We start from the raw sequence: 22635 nt of genomic DNA on the forward strand, positions 1-22635 counted from the left end.
CCATTCATTTGTGCAGCTCCTGGCTGAACCAATGTTCAGCCGGCCCAGTGGCTCCCAAATAGCAAATGGATGCTGTAGAGCTTCCCACTGGCTCCCCCTTATGACGACTTCCCCAGAGTTTAATTGCTCTGCCTACGTATAAAACCTTTCACTTTATTACCATGGGTACCTTGCCTTTTCAAATAGTGAATGGCATTGCATATTCAGGTCATGTTTCACCTATGTATCATATATGATTTTATTAGTATATTTTCACAATTTCCAAATGATTATTGGACATCTTTGTTGAGTATCAGATGCACAGTTAGCTTCATTGCTTCCCATTCAGAAAACACAGACCTAAGTAGGAAGGAGCTGAATCATTCTTTCTGTGCATGCACAGTTTGCATAGCCATTCAAAGCTGAGACATAAGACACAAACAAAAATATCAAATTTCTACTTGAATTACATGGCCATAAATACAGAGTGCATTGTGGAAGCCTGACCCCTCAGGGATGCATCCACCTCCCTATGTTCAGTTTTAATTTATACACACATACAAAAAGTATCTATCTAGTTGTCTGTCTGTCCTTTTATTTTTAGAAAAAGATATTGAGAAGTATTCAGAAAGCCAGGGAAGGTGGTATTTGCATGCGAAAGAACCTAAATATACACATCAGCTACCTTAATGATGCTGGAACATCCAAAGAGAAGTGGTTTCTACACCACTGTAGTAATCAAAGTGTAAATCTGTACTTAGAACCCCAGGGACATAGAGGTAGGGACAGGAGAGAAATATTCATGAATAAAACACAGCAATTCTTAATTTTGTGATGCAGTTCTCCAACAATAACAAATACGTACCATATTAGGAGTAATTGTGCATAAAAACCGTATATTAATGAAAACAACTTATGTACTATATTAAGGAATATAGCTTGCAAATATGTATATTTGGTAAAATTGAATATGAAAGTGTGCCTATGACATGAAAATTATGCTAAAATGGTGACAATCTTTATGAGGGCTTTTTTAAAAAAGTTGATGCTGAAATTGTTCTGCCAAAGGGCAGAGGTTCTATAAAAAGATTCAGGCAGGCAACGGATTTAACACCAAATGTGCTACTTTGCTGCTTTATTTTGAAGTATGAGGGTGAAAATAAAAAAAAATATACATCCAAAGAGCAGATAATAGGACCTGCCAGTTGCTGGAGGACCCCTTTAGTTGTTATAGCAACAGACAAACTCCTGGTCATCAGTCACATCTTTCCAAAAAAGAATATTCATTTTCATATTCAGTGGAAGGTAAGGATATGACAAATTTACAATGCAAGAAAAGTGCAGAAAGTGATTCTGGAATGGAAAGAATTTCACAGATTTTACACTGGGACTTGTATGTAGCTTCTCCCCCCCCCCCCCCCAGCACAACCCTATGCAAGTTTATTCTAAAATAAGTTTCATTGTGTTCTGTGGGGATTATGCTCAGGGTACATCAGTCTATTTTTGATCCACGTAATTTTTGCATGTCTGCTCCTGTTATTTCATAAATTTATATCCCACTCTTCCTCTCAGAAGGAGCCCAGGTGGCAAACAACAAACAATAAAACACTGTGGTGGTGGTGATTTTAAATCTATATGAAAAGTTGCATGTTTTATTTTATCTCAAGATATAAATCTCTACATACATTCTGTCCTAAAATATACAGTTTAATACATTTTGCTAGTTTTGAGCTAATAACTATCACAAAATATGAAGAAGTGCTAAATTTGAAGGATAATTACATTTCAATCTATGTATTTGTTGTGTTGGTACTAATTAGGATGGTTTACAGACTGTACAATTTATTCCATACCCATTCCATCTGTTTGATAGACATTTCACTAAGAAAAATATAGTACAAATCAATAAGGAATACAGCTCTATAACACCTTTAAGAAACCATCAGCATATTAACATTGTGCTTAATTTTAGTTTCACTATGGATATACATGCCCTGCTGGGTTTCTATTCCTGCTTACTATTATACATTCTCCAGTATTACTGAGAATTGTACTAAATTCCTATTATGATATTCACTTTACCAAAGGCTTTTCTCAGGGACTCCTTAACCTCTTTGTTTCTCAAGCTGTATATAATGGGATTGGCTAGGGGAGTCAATACAGTGTAAAAAACAGAGAACATTTTCTTTAGATCTCCCATACTATTGGTTTTGGGTAAGACATACACCATAATTAGGGTCCCATAGAAAAATGTTACCACAGTAAGGTGAGAGGAGCAGGTGGAAAAAGCTTTTTGCCTACCTTTGGTGGATGGGATCCTCAGAATGGTAGAAATGATAAAAACATAAGATGTCAGGGTGAGTAGAAATGGGGGAAAGGTATCTATGCAGGACATTATGAAGATGGTCCACATGACCCATTTGATGTCTGTACAGGAGAGACTAACCACTGGGCCGAGATCACAGAAAAAGTGGTCAATTACATTGGGGCCACAGAATGTCAGTCCTGACAGTAACAGTATGATTACAGTCAGAACAATGATGGGACATAACCAAGCACCTGTGGCCAGTTGGATGGTAGTTCTAGCATTCATAAGAATGGCATAACGCAATGGTTTGCATATGGCAAGGTACCGATCATAAGCCATCACAGCCAACAGATAACATTCTGCAATTGCCAAGAAGCAAAAGCAATATAGTTGTATAAGGCAGCCATTGAATGTCACTGCACTGTCTCCACTGAAAACACTGGCCAGCATCCTGGGCAAGATGGTTGAGCTGTAGCAGGTGTCCAGGCAGGACAAGTTGCCTAAGAAAAAGTACATCGGAGTCTGAAGTTGTCTGTCTGTTGCAACTAAGAAAACAATGGCGATGTTTCCAGCCACAGTCACAATATAGACCAGGAGAAACAACAGAAATAGAGGAATCTGAAGGTCCTGAAGATTTCCAAATCCTAAAAGAATGAATTCAGTGACGGTTGTTCTGTTTCTCCATGTGGTAGTCTCTGTCATGTTGTACTAGAAAAACACTGTGCATAGTCAAATGGAAATGAATTGCATACTTTTATATAAATCTGTGAATTGTAATTGCTCGTAACCTCTGGCTAATCCAATTCCAAGTGTATAGCTGCTCAAAATGTACATTTTGTAATTATTTTTCTCACAGATTAAAAAAATCGTTTCAGAGATCCAAATTATATAACCATAAAATCCAGTACCTGCACCTGGAATAAACTATTCAATAAGGCAACTCTGAATATATCTGCCTGATAGCCATACCTTGCATATTTTGCATAGCTACAATACTTTCGGCAAAGAAATTTTGCATTCACTTAAAATATAGAAAGATGTGTATCTGCAAGAGGGGAAGAGGAGAGAGAGATTTGTTAAGAAATGGGGTTCTCTTTTACAAGCTGTAGGATTGTGGTGGAACTGAGAGTTGTATTAAGTGAGTTTCAGTGTAATTCTCTGTATGCTGAGATTTAAATCTCATTGAGTTCAGTGGGGCTTACTCCCAGATAAGTGTGTACAGGAAATGCAGCTCATAGCACGTACAGTAAATGCTACATAATAGATTTTCATCTGTCTGTTTGTATGCAGCAAAAAGAACAAGGAAGTTATATTTACAACAAATGCTACCATATTCATGGAACACCCTGAAATCTGTATTATGTGTCATATAGCCTGATCCTCCTCAGGAAGACCTTCTTGCTAATGTAGTGTACGAGTCTCAAGCATGCCTCATGGGCATTGTGTTGCTTGGGTCAATATTTTGCAGATAAGACCTGCTATATCACCAAATAATACAAGTATCACTTGTCTGTGTTTAAGGTGAAAGAATCATGAAACTATCACAGTGGTGAAGAGAGATGCTCCAACCAGCCATGTGAGAAGAAAGACACAGAAATAATAAATTAAAAAGCCAAAAAAAGTGTGTGTGTGTGTGTGTTTGTGTGTGAGAAAGAGAGAGAGAGTTATCAATTTTTTTCAAGTAAGGAGGAGATTAAACCTTGATTCATATCTCTTTTAACATGCAGGTTACTTAGAGTGTCCATAAGGTCTCCATGCAGATGTCCAACCATGCACCAGTCCCATTCACATGATGGTCATGTAAAATTACTATGCTATTAGCAGGGCATTTGCATTATCAGGATGTTGGGGGTGGAGAGACAAAAAGTGTTGCTGTTGCTGCTATTGTTGTTATTGGTGGTATTATTATTATTACTACTAGTAGTAGTAGTAGTATTTTGTTTTGTTGAAAAATTCAAATTGTTTCCATTCTTCTCTCCCCCCTCTCAAAGCCATTTAGACATTTTATTAATCACTATAACCCCCCACCCTTTCCTCAACCGCATTTTAAAAAGATTGTTGCTGTGCTGCTTCTTTACTATATGGCTATTCAAAGCATAACCTGGGGCATAACTATTGAGTGATATTACTGAGTTCACGCCTCCAACTTGCTCAGTCATCTAGGACTGGCACTGACCAATGGTGGGCAGGTGAGAATCAAAAGCATGAGAACTCTGTGGTCTCCCCTGATCATTGACACACTTACCATGAGCCAATCACTAGGATGTTGTTGATGTCATTCCTTCCTTTCACCTTGCTTCCCGAAAACTCTCAGAATAGTCACTTCCAGATTCTTGAAACTTGCTGGGATCTCCAATAATCAAACTGCTGTGAGCAGATAATATCCCATTGTTTATTGCTTCTATGCCATGCATTGTTTTGGACTGTGTATCATGCAGAGGTGTCCTCTGAAGCAGTAGGGAGGATAAGAACAATATTAGGAATATGGTAGAATATGGAATATGGTTGTTTATGTTTGTGTGCTAAAACAGGTTTATGTAGATTGTACTTCGGAAAGATGGTGATTATTATTTTCATCCCAGGGAAACAGAGTATCTTTGTGAAACCCAGAAGTCTAATTTAATGTCCCCATTGCACTTTACCACAAGGGAAAGTATTGAAAAGGTAGAATCAAGAGCTGGTAGAGGTTCTGATGATGATGGGCCACACTAAATGTTACATTGAGCACTAATGAGTACCACATTTTGAAACTATATAAGAACCGAAACAGTTCTCATTCAAAATTTGCAATTCTCATAATTTCCCAGTGCAGTTCTCCAACCAAGTAATGTGTACAAATATACATATACTGGAGTGAAGTGTGCATAAAATGCATATATTAGAGAAATTAATATACAAAGATGCATTATAGTAGTAGGGAAATTTGCTCTTAAAATGTATTTATTAGGGAAAATTGCATACAAATGTATATTCAAATGTGTATATTCAGATAAATTTGCACTAAAATGCTGATGAATTTTCACAAGGACTTAAAAAAAGTGATGTGGAAAAGTGAAGAGCTGAACTTAACATTGGGAAAATTTGCAATTGAGAGAAACCTGGATTGACAGAACTGCTGCTCAGGACTGTGGAACACACATGGTAGGAAAACAACACTCCTTTGAGACTTTCCCAGGGCATATGACCAAAGTTTGGGGACTTTTGGGGGTGTTGAGTGAAGAAGGCCTCCATCAGCCCCAAAAGCTGAACTGACTGCAAACAATACTAGCACTGTGTGGAAATCTCTCCTCTAGATTCTCAATAATGTTCTTGCTCTGCAAGAAAGAAGTTTCCATTTTTTTGTCTCATTGTCAGGGCAGTTTAGAATTTCTTCAGGATTTTTTTAAAGTGTAGTTTATTGCAAGGTGGCTGAGGGAGATGTTTCCTTTCCAGTAAACATTTCTCAAGCACTCTGCAGCCTCCCTGGCTGCATGTGCTTCCTGCTCTGAGGAAAAGCCCTTCGGCAGGAATTACTTCATTACACCTTTGCCTGTGCTTTAATTGAAGAGCGGGCACCCAGGGAGGCTGCAGTTGCAGAATACTGGTGAGATAATTTGTTAAATGCAAGAGAGGACATTCATAAACAGGCCAGTTGAAAAGTATGGTAAGCATGGCAAAAACCCTGCACCTTACCCATTAGAATTTCACCAGAATTTTCTATCCCTTTGGATAATTTCCAAGTGCTGTTTTTTTTCTCATTAACTGATGGAGAATGGTCAGCAATGCACAGAGCATTTTGGCACACTGTGATGTTCCTATATATTAGTGTATATATGGTAAGTGCTGGTTGTTTAGAGTATACATGGTAAGTAGTGAAAGAGGAGGGGGAGTGAATGGGCAATAGAATGCTTGATGATTGGCTGAATGTTTAAAATGGCTGACAGTATAAATGAAAGGATGACAGGTAAATCTGGGTGGATGTGAGGTGGTGAATTGTGGAATCTGGGGGGAGAAGAGAAAGAGTGGATTGCTTGGTGGGGTTTGAGAGAGTTGTTTGCCAGGAGAGCGTGAAGAAGAAGGGAGGTGGAGTTCAGATTAGGATTGAGTAAAACCATATGCTTATGTGCCTTAAGAAGAAATCTTGTTAATCTTGTTAGCTTTGTTATCTGTAATAAATACTTAATTTGGTTTACCAAAGGCCTGATCCTTGGCTGGAGTTTCACAGACCAAAAGGGAGGGTAAGGTAATGACCAAGGCTGAAGGGGAACTGTAACAAATGGTGGCAGCGGTGAAGAGAATAACAATACCAGTATTCAGAGTCTCTGGGAATACTAGTATTGGGATGTTACTGGTGGTTGCCTAGCAGGGGGATCTGTTGAGATCTGTGCTAGAGCGGGGAGAGAAATCATAAGAGAGAGCGGTCCGGACTGGTGGAGTCCCTGGTGGTGCCTAGAGACAGGCAGTAACCACGAGCAGGTAGGAACCTGACAGGGAGAGCCAGGGAAGGACGCATCACACACACCACTAAGGTAATTCACTGTGTCCAATATGGGCAGGGGTAGGCTTACCCTTTTAACTAACCATGTGAGGATAAGATCGCAAGCTGGCTCTGCCTCAGTCAGCTTACTTCACAAGTAAAATTTTGCTGCAGATTTCCCATGTTAAATTTAATAAAGTTGTGATTTTAGTTTAGCCAATCCCTGTGTCTCATCTCTTTCTTCTGGATGTGGACACAACTCAGGTGCTCTTCTGTTAACAACTTGATTTCCATTCCAATTTACACAAAACAATCAGGGAACCTACAATCCCTTGAAAGGATCACACTTGCTAAAGGGAAGACAGGAAAAATGATCCCTATTTCATATGCACTTTAAAAAGGCACACAAGAAGCTATCTAAACCTATTGCAATTACAATTAAAAGTGATAAACATGGCAGAGGAGAGATCAAGAAAGCAGAAGTGGACTAAAGCAGGAACAGATTTGGGTCCAACTAGAAGAAAGATATGGGAGGCATGTGTTGCTAGAAAGGCATCAGACTATGGCAGGGCAGAGGAGCAGCCATGGGATCAACCTAGAAATAGAGAAGACGAGGCTGCAGAATGCATTGACTGGCCCTACTGAGAGAACATGCAAGAGGAAGGTACAAGGTTCAGGAGAAAAGGCAGGCTTTAAGTTGTATGAGGCATTAACTTGAGTGAGAAGGCATTGTGTATATTAGGAGAAATTAATATACACATTGATTGGCACTACACATTTGCACTGCTGGTGAATTTTCATGAGGATTTTTTTTTTTTTAAATGGCAAATGTGGAAATGTGGAGAACTGAACTTAAGATTGGAGAAAATGAGAGAACCCAAAATTGACAGATCACCAACCAGATGCCCACAGATGAACATACACCCACACAGATCTTCCCCAGCACCAAGAGGGTCCCCTGTCTCTGGTGAAATTAAGGTTGCAAGAAGGATTGTGGGGTAGCCAATGAGATTGTTTGCAGTGAGTGTTTGGTTGTGGTATGTGTGTGTGTGTATGGTGTGTGTGTGTGTGTGTGTGTGTGTGTGTGTGTTGCCCATGACAGTTTCTCCAATTTGCAGATGTGCCCACAGGCCCAAAGAAGTTGACGGCTCTTGGTCTAAATCTATATCAAAGAACAGTTTGTAAGGTTTTCCAGGTGTAGCAAATTTACTATGCATTCTATGGCTTTGGCAAGACCAGTGAGAAAAATAGTTCACCAGTTCACCAATCAGTCACCAAAGTTTTTGTGATAGGTTTGGGAGACCACCTATTGGTACTGAAAACACCAGTATTAGCAGAATGCAGTTGAAGGACTTATGACTTGAAACATTAACGTTGCTGACTTTTGGCTCTAAACGTCATCTGGATAAAGTACATACACAAAGGGAACTCAAGGTGATTCATTTTCTCAAATAACACCCCGTCTCATAGTTTGTGGTTACATAGTCATGCACACATGTTAATACTATATATATAATGCCTCACTGCTTCATTAGATCTGAGGAAAAATCCTGTAATATTAGCATACAGCATGTAACATGTAACATTCAGAAGAAAGAAAACAGTAACAGAAAAATTTCATAGCCTTCCCTAAAGCACAGCAGAGGAGAAGCTCTCATTATGCTTATAATGTTATTATACACCATTAACAACAACAACAAAAATTTTTTGGCTGCCATCAGAATATTGATACTGCACCACTCAACACCCAGCAGGGGAACAGGCATACACAGCCAAACTTAGTAGGAAAGAACCATCCACTCACCAGCTGCTGACCGCAGGGTGCTGCTATCAAAGTGTGTTCCTCACAGGGAAGGGACTTGCACAGCATCCCTCAGTAGGACTGAACCCTCCATTTATCATATGGTGAGTGGAATGTTCAATCCTGTTCTTTGCAGTGTGGTCAGGAGATGGAGATGTGCATTTCTTGCCAAAGCTTGGGGTGTCATGGATTCCTCTGAGGATTTCTAAGTGTAGCATATGTTAGATGGTTGGGCCAGGGAGCACCTCCCTCCCCCGATGCTAGATGGCCTTTTTCACCACAACTTCTCTTGGGGTTGTTGGAGCAATGGAAAACCTTATGTTCTTCCCCCTTTGAGGCGTGTTTGTTTCACGCTGCTGCCCTCACATTGTTTTGTGGGGCATTTAGGATAGGAGAAGTAGTGGCCAGATCAAAGATGGATGGTTCCTTCTGTGCTTTGTTGATTTCAGATGTTAGTTTGGTTGATGGGCAAGCTAACGTGAGGCTGCTGTGGTCTAAGACCAACCAGTGGCATAAGGGACAGACAGTGGTGTTGTCACCTGCACTGCAGGAGGATATTTGCCCCGTTAGGGCATTGGAGTGTTTTGTGTTGATTCGGGGATCTGCGCCTGGTTATCTGTTTATACACAAAAGGGGTTCCCCTCTGACAAGGTTTCAATTTTGGGCCCTCATGAAATCCGCTTTTCAGGGCCTAGGGATGGACACTGGTGCATTTGGTACCCATTCTTTTTGGATTGGGGAGGCTTCAACTGCAGCCTGCATTGGCCTTCCACGAGACCAGCTCCAGGTTATTGGTAGATGACATTCTAAGGCTTACAGGTTGCACATTCGATCATGGAGTAAGCCACGGGATCCAAATGTATGACTTGTTTTAATTTTTCTTTTTATGTTGGCAGGTTGCTGGATGGGAATGGAGCGTGTGTGCATCTTACTCTGTGGCCATAGCATGGTTTTCTGGGCCTGCCATAGGGCGGCTAAGTCAAGTGTTGGTTCACAGCTCGGGCTCAGCCAGTGGGCCATGGTGCAATGGCTTGGCTGCCGAGGGATGCACTGGCATGGGCTCCTACCCGTTGTTCCAGCAAAGTTTGGTGCAGGCTGTTCCGCATGTCCTAGTCATTCACCTGGGTGGGAATGAACAGAGCTTGGAAAAGTTACTTTTTTTGAACTACAACTCCCATCAGCCCCAGCCAGCATGGCCACTGGATTGGGCTGATGGGAGTTGTAGTTCAAAAAAGTAACTTTTCCAAGCTCTGGGAATGAAGTAGGTTTGCTGAAGGGCAAGGCCCTGATGTTGCAAGTGTGCCATGACTTCCGTGTCATCAAGAAGAGCTGGCCTCAAGTTCTGTTGGTGTGGTCTGACATCCTACCGCACAGAGTGTGACAATACTGTGGGACCCCAAGGGGTATTGATAGGGCGTGCAAGAAGGTCAACTGACAGATCAGGTTGGCTGTCCTTGGACAAGGGGATTTAGTTATACGGTATCCAGACATAAGTCAGGACAGGGTTAAACTTTATAGGCCTGATGGTGTTCACCTGACTGATGCGGGCAACGACGTTTTTTGGTAGACCTGCAGAGGTTTCTGCAAGGTTTGGTCCTCGGCAGTGGGGTAAGGGTGTCTAAATAGAGATTTGTTACCCTTTTGTGGCAGGAAGGTGTGGGAAGGGAAGCTGGAAGGAAAAGCTAGGTGACACCTTTAGGCACCTTTGGGGGTGATTGGTGGATCTGGAGGCCTGACCTTCAGAGCTGTACGGGTTGGAGGCAGGATATGGGCTGCCTTTGGGGCCAACTTACCTCATCCACCCGGAGTTGTACAGCCCGGGGGTGGTGATGTGGGATGGCCCCCCTACTCACCTTAGAAGTGAGGCGGGGGTAGGGGCAATCAGAATGGCTTGCCTTTGCCCAGGCAAGGGTAGTCGTCCAATAGCTGTAATTAGATACATGAATTATAATCTAGCTCCCGCACCTAGGTTTTACCGCTGCAGGTTATTTTAAGTTTAAAGTTTAATAAAGTGGCCCTTAGTTCAACCCAGCCTTGGTGTCTGTGTGTTTATTTCAACCTTCGGCTGCAAGTGATTCACTAAAGACAATAATGCTGGGGAAAACAGAAGGGAGTAGAAAAGGAGGACGACCAAACAAGAGATGCAGGGCTGGCCCCAGGCATGCCGGGGCCCTTGGGTACCAGCCTGCCCTGGGCCCCTCCGCGATCCACAGAAGTTAAGCATCCATGGACCGCAAGACAGGAGCTTCCGCGCCTCCCGCCATCCCCCCATTATCCCCACGTTTCACCTACCTTTCCGGGTTTTTTTGCAGTGCACGCAGGTTTGCCATCAATTAAGATGGCAGCTGAAGTTTCCCTAAGGGGCTGAGGCCTCTGCTGCCTTCTTTGTTGATGGCAGCAATGCGTGCATGTAGCATGCATGCATGCCATCAGCCAGGATGGCTGCAGAGGCTTCAGCCCCTTAAGGAAACCTCGACCACCATCTTCATTGATGGCAAATCTGCGCGCTGCAAAAAACAATGGAAAGGTAGGTAAATCGGGGGCATAGCGGGGGGATGGTGGTCCGTGGATGCTTCCGCTGATCGCGGAAGGAGAGCGGAGGGCCCCCCGTAGCTCCAGGGACCCTCGGGCCAGTGCCCAACCTGGCCGCCCTTTAGAACTGGCCCTGAAGAGATGGATTGATTCCATAGAGGAAGCCACAGACCTGAATTTACAAGATCTGAACAGGGTGATTTACAACAGATGATTCATAGGGTCACCATAAGTCGTAGTCGACTTGAAGGCACATAACACACACACAAGTGAAGATTTGTTTACATGGTGATTACAATAAAATCTTAGGAACATATTAATTAAGAAGTATTTCTTGTGTCTAATTACTATGGGAAAGAAGACTTATAATACACCAGAGCTATGTTTGATTTCATGATTCATTCATGCTACTGGGAACACAGTGAACAACTATCTGTTCCCATAGGTAGTGAGCTCAAGGAATTTCCCTATGGGGTTCATCAATTACCATGATCACCAATGTTAATGTTAATGTTCTATGGCCTGTACTCATCAGGTGCTGGGGGTGCTGCACTCTCCCTCAGACTTCTATTTCTCAGTATACTTTTGTTTAATTGTCTTTTACTAATTAGGTTTGGTCTATCAAAATCCAAGGGTGAAACTTCAGTAGTTTTTTTTCATCAGAGACAGAGGTTAGAAATAGAGAGTTATAGTGAGTGAAACACCAGTAAATGTAAATGTAAATGTAATTTTTAGGTCGCCTATCTGGCCGAAGCCACTCTAGGCGACGTACATATTAAATTCCAATAAAATACAATAAAATACAGTAAATACAATAAAAGTACCTTTTGTTAGGCATTGTTGTGCCAGGTAAAGACTCTTACACTTTATGAACTAGACATGTTTAGGAATTTGAATTTCCACAGGCATTCCCCAATATGATATACCGGGGGTGGAGAAGCAGCAGTTCTATGCTGATAAGAGGATAAATGTCTTCTGCTAATCTTCTGCTGAGGCAATTGTTTTTCATCTTAGCATATTTGTAATTCTGGGTACATGAAATAACATTTTGTTAGGACTCACTCCTAGGATAGGTCAAACAAAAGTGGTGTTTATGTCAAATTTCCTCTTGACGGAGCCCAGACTGATGTGCAATAAAAAACAAAACAACAATAACATAGCAAATAACCAGATATAAAATACCCATGAAATTGGTGGAATAAAAACATACTGTATGTAAACTAATCTACAGCTGTTAGGCATTAAAATGGTATGACTTAATTTGTAAAAGCCTGGGTAAACAGAAATGTCTTCAATTCACATCCAAAGATACAAAGTGAGGAAGACAAGCATATTTCCAGGGGGAAAGCATTACAAAGCTGGGCTGCCACTATGGAGAATGCTGTGTTGGGCATCTTCACACTATGAATCCTTGTGTGGACCACAAGCAATGTTCCTCCCCCTGATATAAGTATTGTGTTGACTGGTATTGGAGGAGGTACAACAGAAGATATTTGGGCCCTGAGCCATTTAGGGCCCTTATAGGCCATTATCAGCATCTTGAATCAGGCCCAGTAACCCACAAGCTTCCTGTGCAGTGCCTTAAGGATTGCTCCCATCTAGCTGCCCCAATTAATATCCAAGCAGACACATTAGGCACCAGTTGCAGCTTCTGGGCCTTTTGCAAGGGCAGACCCACATAGAGTGAGGAAAATGAAAGACAGAAGGATTTCTCAAGAATTTGATGAAAATGGTGCTTAGGGTTGCCAGGTCCATGGCCTGAGACTGATCCTGTATCTTTAGGAGAAGAGAAAGTCAGCCAAGTGCAGGTGTTCTTACAACACTATAATGGGAAAACCCACTAGCTGGAATTCTCCCTTCCCCTGCACAACGTTTAAAGGTACGGAAGACCTCTGGGAGGCTGGGCCTGGCAACCAAGAGGTCTTCTGTATCTTTAAAAGTTGTGCAGAGGGAAGGGAGAATTTCACCTTGTGGTTTTTCTCATTACAGAGTTGCAAGAACACCTGCACATGGCTGAGTTTCTCTTCTCCTAAAGATACAGGATCAGTCTAAGGCCAAGAACCTGGCAACCCTAACTGAAACAAGGGGGGGGGAACACACTCACACTGTACATATATTTTTAAACTGATCTTCCCAACCATTGAAGTAATTGAGAACAAGTTTCCAGTCAGCCAACCAGCCAGCTAATCCCTTTTCCAGGATACTTCACTCCATTTCCACTGGCTACTGAGCATGCTCATTGAGCTATATTGGGTCTCCCCCCCCGCTTAGGTTCCCCCCCCCAAAAAAAGATTTTTTTTTTTTTTTGGTCCTTTTGTAAACCTTAAGAGTTTTTATAAGCCTGCTGATGCCTGTTTCTTATGTATGTCATTTTGGCTACATGCAAATCCACACTCAGAGAAAGCATTTGGCATTGGTATACAGGTTGGGGAAAATAAAAGCTGGGGAAAATCTGCTCATCCCTAGGCCTCCCAAACGTTTCTGACAGGATGGTTGTGAATTCAGCTCTAGGTATTTGACTCCTAAATAATTAAACAATTATCCTCCAGCAGCTTACCAGGGGGTAGTCAAGGGGGCACCCACACATGCACTTTCCCTGATGCCCAAACGGTCCCCTCACTCCCCCTCCCCCTGCTGAAATTAGGCTTGAAAGAATCATTATATTGTAACCAATAGAATAGGTTCTGGCGTGTGCTTGGTTGCTTGGATGCTTGGGTGTGTGTGTGTGTTTCTGTCTGTCTGTGTCTATAGTGCCTGTAAAATATGTTGTGTGGTTGCCACAGGGTAAAAAGGTAAAAGTGATTCTTTAGAAACGTTGGAAATGAGCATGCTCTGGGTCTGTATTTTGTTGGGGTGTGATTCCAAGACGGATGCCAGACGACGATTGTTTAAAGAAAAACCAAGAAGAAATACCTTACATATTTTATAGTGCCCATGACATTTCCTTTGATTTGCAAATGTGCCCATGGGCCCCAAAACATTGGCAACTCCTGAGCTTACGTTTGGGGGAAGGGTATGATTTAATCCATCAGTACTAAAATTCTACAATAATTAATTTGAGGTTTGTTGGTTATTGTCTTTAAATTGCAGACTTGGTGATTTGAAATTGAACAGAACTACTATTTGTTGAACTATTTTGTTTTTCAGATGTTTTAGACTGCTACATTCCACCTCATTGTCAGCATGATAAACACATAAAAAAGGGATGTTTCCAACTAGTAATAAGGGAAGAGACATATCTAAATGCATAGTAAGTACTTTTGCAATACTTTCCCAAAGAAATCAACAATGCAATAGCATCATGGAAAATTCTCTCTGTTTCCTGCCCCCTCTCTTTATTCTTTAATGGGAAAAACTGTTCTCAGTAATACAGAAATAGTTTCGATATTTCAAGACATTAAGACTAGGGATTGATGGATCAATATATTTCACTTTCATAAATCCCTTCCACCCTGTTTCCACATTAATCAGAAACACACATACATATAAATCTGCACAGAATTTGTATTTCAATATTACTTCTGAACATGTATTCTAACAAAACATATGTTTCCTAACATATTTTGTTGCAAACCATGCATTTCTAAATGTGTATTACCTTAAAATAAACATATTACAATGAAATTTGGTCATTTTTTAACCAAGAACTGAATTTTAAAATATGGAGAAGCATGACATCCAAAGGATAATTATATTCTGATCCACACATTAGTCTGGAAAGTGAAAATCATGTCAGCTCTTACCAGAATTCACAAAGATCAAATTCCTCAAGCTGAGAAATTGCTGTAAATAAATATTATTTCAATCCAAGATTGGAGTCCTAATCATCATAGCAGGGGGAAAAATGTTATGAAATCATCTACTTAGATCTCTTGATGCCTTAAGAAATTTACGTATTTCCCAAGAAATTTTCTCAGGGCCTTCTTCATCTCCCGGTTTCTCAGACTGTATATAAGAGGATTGACCAAGGGAGTGAGGACAGAATAAAAGATAGAGAAGAATTCATTTAATGTCTTCAGTCTGTCAGTCTTTGGAAGTACATAAACAATTATTAAGGTCCCATAGAAAAGGGAAACCACCAGAAGATGAGAAGAGCAAGTGGAGAAAGCCTTTTTCTTCTCCATTGTGGATGGGATCCTCATGATGCGACTGACAATGAATATGTAGGATGTCAGGGTTAATATAAATGGGGGCAAGGTGAAAATAGATGAGAAAATGGAGGTCACTAGCTCCATTGTCTTTGTATCACTGCAAGCAAGCTTCATTAATGGGGCCACATCACAGAAGAAATGGTCAATGTCTTTGGGACCACAGAATATTAATTGTGACATCAGTACTATGTATACTGACATCCCTATGAACCCATTGATCCAAGAGCCAGTGGCGAGACGAAAGCATAGGCTACTGTTCATAAGAGTAGTGTAGTGTAAAGGCTTGCAAATGGCTAAATACCGGTCATAAGACATCATTGCTAGAAGATAGCATTGTGTAGCAACGAGTGAGGCAAAGAAATAGAACTGGGCAATGCAACCCCACACAGGAATGGCTCTGTTCCCAGTCAGGCAGCCAGCAAGCACCTTGGGAAGAATGGTGGAGACGGTGCAGCTATCTAAGCTGGACAGGTTGGCTAAGAAGAAATACATGGGAGTGTGAAGCTGCTGTTCAGAAATGACTAGGAGAATAATAAGCAGGTTCCCAGCCATGGTACAGATATAGATAAACAGAAACAGTAAGAAGAGGTAAATCTGCAGGCGTTCAGCATTCCCAAATCCCAGGAGATTTAATTCTGTAATGGTTGTTTCATTTCCCCAGTTTGAGTTTGCCATCTCTTCATTCTTCAAACAAAGCAAAACAGTATTTGTTGCTTTAAAATTTAACATACACCAGCACCAGAGTAGTAGTAGCAGCATGTTAAAGGTCTCAGGTTTAATTTCTTGCAGAGCTGGGAAAGACCCCTGTCTGGAGTCCTAGAGAATCACAGCCAGTCAGTCAGTAGAAAAAATGGACTTAAATGAATCAATTATCTGAATCAGTATAAGGCAGCTTCCTAAGCATGTAAGGCTCTCAACTATGCACAATGCAACCACTAGCAAAACTCACAAATGATTATCAGTATAGATCTCTGCGCCTTATAAATGACTGGCTTGTGTCCATCTTTAGGAACATCTTCAGTCCTTACTGATATGGCAACACCATTATGTCCCAACATTTAGATATGCTGAACCAGCAGTGTGGTTGTCTGGATGCCATGATTTATGATCTAGGGAGATCATGATACAATTTCCAAGGATCTAACATTTGCAAAAGCAAATGCTGATTTATGTTAATCTTCTTAGACATATGTTTGTAGCAATAATCAAAGGACATACATGTAAACAGAAAAGAACTATTTTTATGCAATAGCAGTTGACTAGTAGTGACTGTTTGTAGTAAGTATCCTCCTATTAGTCATTTTTGTGCAATCAGTGTTGTAATTGCTAACCTTGGATATTGCTTGGCAAGACAGTATTGATGTATATTGATTGATTGAATTAATTAATTAAAATGGGCAAAACTATCTGTACAGAACCTGTTGTCCAAACAAATTTTTCTACCTGTCTCTACTTTCTTAACATGCTGTGTATTTACCTTCAGAATTTGTTTGATGAAGATGTTAATGACAATAGGTTGGATTCCTTATCCGCCCTTCACTGAAGGCTCCAGAGTTGGTTCCAACAATTTAAAAATACAATATTAAAATTAGTTAAAACAAATTACAGTCAAGAGAATGGGGTGGGTCCTAAAACATATCTTAGGTGTCCAAGGCCAGGGTAAAGAGGTGCATCTTCAGTATATCACAAAAGCCATACAATGAAATGTACCAGATGCACATGTGCGGGTAAGGAATTCCACACCTTAGGAGCTGCCACAGAGAATAAATTCTCCCAGCCCATCACCTGATGAACCTCTGAAGGCAGTAGAACTACTGAGAGTGCCCCATCTGTTGGTCTTAAAACTCAGGGAGGTCGGTAGGATATTTGGGGCCTCTGTAAAGAGTTTCTGATTGCAAAGTTATGCTTGAGGACCAAGCCAGATATGACATGAAAAGGGACTTATTAGCAACTACTCAGGGTTTTAAACATTTAATAATAGTTATGGGGGATGAGATTCATTGGGACTACAATGCATAGGAACCACTGGTTTTATCTTTGCGGCCACAGCCACAGCCACAGAGAGAGGGGGGGAGAGAGAGAGGGAGGGAGAGGCTACTATCATTCTAAGATGACCATAGGAATTGTGTCAGGCAGTAAGGGAGAAGGTAATCCCATAGCTATCCTTGTCCCAAATTATTTATAGGTCATTATCGGTCAAATCCAAAACTTTGAGCCTGACTAGGTAATGTATAGGCAACGGAATGCAAGGTTTGTTTGTTTTTTAAAGGTAATATGGGCATGATAAGGCATCTCCTAAGTAGCTTAGCCACCCCATATTATGCTTGCTTTAGTTCTGAATGAGCCTCAAGGGCAGGGCCACAGAGAATGCATTCCAGACATCAAGCTTAGATATTACCAACATATGCATCACTGTTTTGAAACTATCTGCCCAGCAACTGTTTTAGTTAACATACTAGTCTAAGTTGGTAAAAGGCACTCCTAGTCATTGTGGCCACCTGAGCTTCCAGTAACAGAGATGCATCAAGGAGTACCCCCAGACTGTGCACCTGCCCCCTCAGAAGGAGTGCAACCCCATCCAGAATAAGTATATTACCCATTTCACAGACCAGGGAACCTTCCACCCACAATGTCTTAATCTTGTCAGGATTCAGTTCATTAGTCCTCCTCCAGCCCATCACAATTTCCAGACGTTAGATCAGAATGTACACAGCAACATCTGATTCATATGTAACAGAGAAATGTTCTAGGGGGTAGATTTAATTCATGCTAGGCACTAGCTGAGCCTGCTAGATTTCACCTTCAACCCAACTGAACTGAGAACATGCCTTACATCTGTAGTTTACCTTCCTCAGTTCTGGCATTTTAGGATGGATGGAAGCTGAAGGTAATGAGAATGAGTAGCTTCCTGGAGAATGCAAAATCTTCAGTCTTAACAAATGGGCTGCAAGAGCCATCTTTTAGTCCTGACCTCCATTGTACAAATCAGGCTACCCAGAAATGGATCTTTTATATACACATCATGTAGCATACTTCCATCTGCCATGTATGTCCTCCCCCCACACACCCCTATTATCAAGAGTGTTTTGTCTCTCCTGATTAATTAGCCACAATTTGTTTAAGAAGTGCAATCTCCCTTGACAAATTGGAATATTATATTTAGTGCTGTGCGCACATGGTCACTCAAAATTATCCACCCTATTTGGGAAAATTTACACCATATTTTCTCAAGGGGGAGGATACATTCATCAATAGTTTCTGAGGGCACAGAGGTCACCATTACCTGTGGCAGTAGCACAGTTGCTTTCTTTTCCCCTAAGGATACAGCACCTGTGTTGGCAGCCTGATCATCATTTGTGGTCCTCCACAACCCCTCAAACTTAACATCATTCCAGGGAATTTGTTGTTTTTGGGGGGATAGTGGCTGTTACAAAAGTGGTGGGGAATATTTGGAGAAAATGCTTCAAAGTGGACTTGTTTTGTAGGAGAGAGGAAAAATCTCAGAATTTTTAAAAAAGAAAACAAGTTTTCTGAGAAATCGTGGCTCAGTTCTACTTTTATTTCTGGGAAGATAATAATATTTTCTCTTTAGTTCTTTTTAAAAAGTGATATTGTCAGGATAGAGTATTGCTAGGAACGTTTGGCATGGTAAAGGTTGGAAGACATAATACCATTATGGATCCACAAATGTAAACAGTGTGTGGAGTTAAACTAATCTGTCATCAGTTATGGAGACGGGGATGTGCACAGTCCCACTGTTGGGGCTGGCCATGGATATCAATATGAGGTGAGAGACAGAAACAGGAGTCATGATATAAAGTCAGGAGCCAGGAAGAAAGAATAAGTCAAAAGATGCCCCCGCCCAAATAAACACACTACACACATAAACACACTACAGCAATGATAGACCTTGTTGTTTGACCAAGATGTAGTTGGAACAGGGCGCTTTCATATAGGCCTTCATTTCCAGAAGGATCTATTGGCTAGCAGTCAGGGCCTGAGCGTGCAATGCTGCCTAGCAAGATGCTGTGACACAGTGGTTCCCCATGCAGGGCTGCCACACAGAGAGACCTAAAAGTTCCCAGTTCAAACCTCAGCAGCTCCTGATACTTCCCTGGGGGAGGAAGTAGACATTACAGAAGACATTGGGAATCGAAGCTGGTAGAAAGGTGAAGGGTATATTAGCACCAAAAATGCCACCCCCAAGTTTGGCTGTCTCCTGCAATGCTAGTATCACTTACTATGAATTCTCTAGCACTAGCAACTAAAGGCGTAGGTCACAACACAATGGTGCCAATTAATGACTTTGCATGATGCGAAGAGGAAGATCAGGAGAACTAGGCAGGAACCTCAAAAATGCTTCAAGTTTTTGTTTTAAGCAAAACCCCTTATGAAATACATTTAAATATGTGTTTTAAAATATTGTTCAACGTCTTACTGCCGATTCACATTGTTGCACATCTCTTAGACTCAAGATTGAAAGGTAAGATAATAATGTTTAGTGATAATAATGTAATGTAATAAGATTGGGGGTTGAACTAGATGACCTCAAAGTCTATTCCAACTCAATAATTGTATGGCTGATGTTTTGACAATAGAATGATAGCTTAAGTCAGAGGTGGCTAACCTATGGCTTTCCAGATGTTGCTGCATTACAACTCCCATCAGCTCTAATCATCAGGGATAATGGTCAGGTATGATGACAGTTGTAGGTGATAGGAGCTGGGTGTTGTGAGGTGGGAGTCAAGCTTAGTCCCCCTTCTATTTAGAAGCATCCCTCCAAGGCAGATTCCTTCATCTTTGTGGTTACGTTGTCTGATTTTAAAGTTTCCCACATCCCACATATGGCCTGAATGAAGGCAGTGTGAAAGGGGCACTCCGGCATTCTGATGCTGGGATGTTGAGCCAGTCAAAGGGCAGACCTATTTAAAACTGAGAGGTCCTTCCCTTTTTCCTCTCTGAATCCGGCACAGTCACCCATCCAACCTCCCTATTTGGTCAGTATGGGCCTTGCTAGTCATTTCTTCATGGAGCACCAAGTGGAAATGTTTGGAAGACTTCCTTATTGGCCTTGGGTCCCTTCTTTTTCTCCTAGCCCATACAGCAGGGTGGTGTTCACAATTTGGCTGATTTGGTTAATTTAACAGTCATAGTTGTTGTGACATGGGTAGATGCAGAGCTTGGAAAAGTTACTTTTTTGAACTACAACTCCCATCAGCCCCAGCCAGCATGGCCACTGTTGGGCTGATGGGAGTTGTAGTTCAAAAAAGTAACTTTTCCAAGCTCTGGAGATGAGAAGGCGTATCACATTCAGATTGGTAAGAGCCCTAAGGCACCTGGATGGCCCCAGGTGGCTGTATTGCCCTTAATGGGATCACTGTATATATCAACTGACCTGCTGTCACTTATCTGAATGTAGTTTATTTCCCCATTGCAATATGTTTAATAACATCATGATCTTTAGTCACATACATCAGGGATTGCCAATGTTTTTTGGACCAGTTGGAACTTTGAGAAATTGCTGTGGGTGCCAGTCTCAAAATGGCTGCTGTGATGGTGTGTGGCATACCACACAACAAACCTGCCACATCTAAAATACCAGAAAACCATGCAGGCATGCCGCCACCCCATCAGCCATCCCCTGTCGATAGAAGAAAAAGGGACCTACCTCAGTCATCCGCTGCTCACAGACAGAATCCCTTTGCACCTTTCATCTGATTGGAATGGAAGACATAAGAACATAAGAACATAAGAAGAGCCTGCTGGATCAGGCCAGTGGCCCATCTAGTCCAGCATCCTGTTCTCACAGTGGCCAACCAGGTGCCTGGGGGAAGCCCGCAAGCAGGACCCGAGTGCAAGAACACCTGGGTGGGTGTCCACTCCCTGCATCCAATGAAATGTGGGCATGTTTAAAGGGGCATGTTTCCCCTTAATGTAGGAGAGGCCAAGCCAGTGCCAATACAAACAGAGCAGGCAGAGTAAACAGTCTCTTGTGCATTGTGGATTTTTGAGGGGATATTTCCTGAGATCTTTCATGGGTACCATAAGTGGTATTTATTTATGCCTTTCACAGTTGCAGGTACTGTTGGCACACTGGTTCCCACACATGCCACATTAGTGATCCATGCCATACATGCAATCTTTTGACTTTATTCTGGTCAAGGAGCAAAGCCCTGGCATTTAGAAATGCAAGGCAAATGGCTAAGAAGAAGAAGAAAAGTACGGCCCTAAACTGCATGTATTTAAGACAATGCCCTCCATGTTTTGATGTCTCCCACCATGATTTGTCCCATTCAGCAAACTTTTCACTTTTGAAAAGTTAATTGTATCTCCATGCTGTTTATTAACAAGGTTGGAACTCCTTAAAGGATTTAGTTTGTCTTGAGTACACTATGGATGATATGGTATTATCTGTGCTAGTTCGGCTATAAAGGTATATTTTGAATCACATATTTCCTTTGCAGAGTTTTTAATCCAGATTGTGTAAAAACCAGCAGATCATAGAATAGTTACTAACTATTCTGTTTTCTTGTTCACCCATTTGTTGTGACTTGTATTGTGTTATGACATTTTGATTTTTTTAACATGGCTACCCGATTGATTTTTTAAAATATTTTTTATAATGATGTTTAAATGTACTCAACACTTTTAAATACACTTTTAAATTGGTATCTTATATATAATGGTGGCTACTAAATTCTATATAGTGAATCATAGACACCATAGACAACAGAGGGCAGCTGGCATGGATTTTACATAAATGGCAGGTAAATTATAATGCTGGATTTGCACGGTCAGAGTACGTTTATCATCACCATATCTACAAGTGGGTAATTTCTAAAAGCAGAGGCGCAGCTGCTTTTCTGTGGCAGGTATCGCTTTGGCCAGGTTCTTGCAATGAGCAGATAAGGTGGTTAATTAAACTGAATCACAAAAGTACAATCATATACATGTCTGCTCAGAAGGGAGTTCCAGTGAGTTCAATGGGACTTACTCCTAGGTAACTGTTTTTAGAATTGAACCTTGAATACATTTGCATAATTGCATGTATTTATAAAACTAGATGTCAGGGGAAGAAGTCAGTTCTAACTTAGCCTTCTCCCCATACATGCACATGTTCCATAAATAGTTTTTTATATATATACAGGAACATTCATTTTCATTCTAATATGGTCTGGAAAACATGCTTACCACTTCATTTGTCCTTTGTGAGAACATGGGTTTGCATCTTTAGAGTTGGTGGGCTCTCCAATACTGGAGACATTCAAATGGCAGCTGGACAGCCACCTGCTCAGTATGCTTTAAGCAGGATTCCTGTATTGTGCAGGAATGGACTCAATGGCATTATAGGCTCCTTCCAACTCTACTATTCTATGATTCTATGAAAACAGTCCATTTCTGATGATGC

The 22635-nt window shown here is 41.3% G+C and overlaps 2 protein-coding genes across 2 annotated transcripts; both read right to left on the reverse strand.

Annotated features, from left to right (window-relative positions):
* Positions 1–2032: 2032 nt before the first annotated feature.
* LOC133367979 (olfactory receptor 5L1-like) lies at positions 2033–2989 on the reverse strand. The gene has a single exon (XM_061592065.1). The coding sequence runs from the start codon at positions 2987–2989 to the stop codon at positions 2033–2035; it is 957 nt and encodes a 318-aa protein (XP_061448049.1).
* Positions 2990–14939: 11950 nt separating this feature from the next.
* On the reverse strand, positions 14940–15902 carry LOC133367980 (olfactory receptor 5B21-like). The gene has a single exon (XM_061592067.1). It carries the CDS (start codon positions 15900–15902, stop codon positions 14940–14942), a length of 963 nt encoding a protein of 320 aa, XP_061448051.1.
* Between the last annotated feature and the right edge of the window lie 6733 nt (positions 15903–22635).

This window comes from Rhineura floridana, chromosome 11, assembly GCF_030035675.1.
Source record: "Rhineura floridana isolate rRhiFlo1 chromosome 11, rRhiFlo1.hap2, whole genome shotgun sequence".
Lineage (NCBI taxonomy): Eukaryota > Metazoa > Chordata > Lepidosauria > Squamata > Rhineuridae > Rhineura > Rhineura floridana.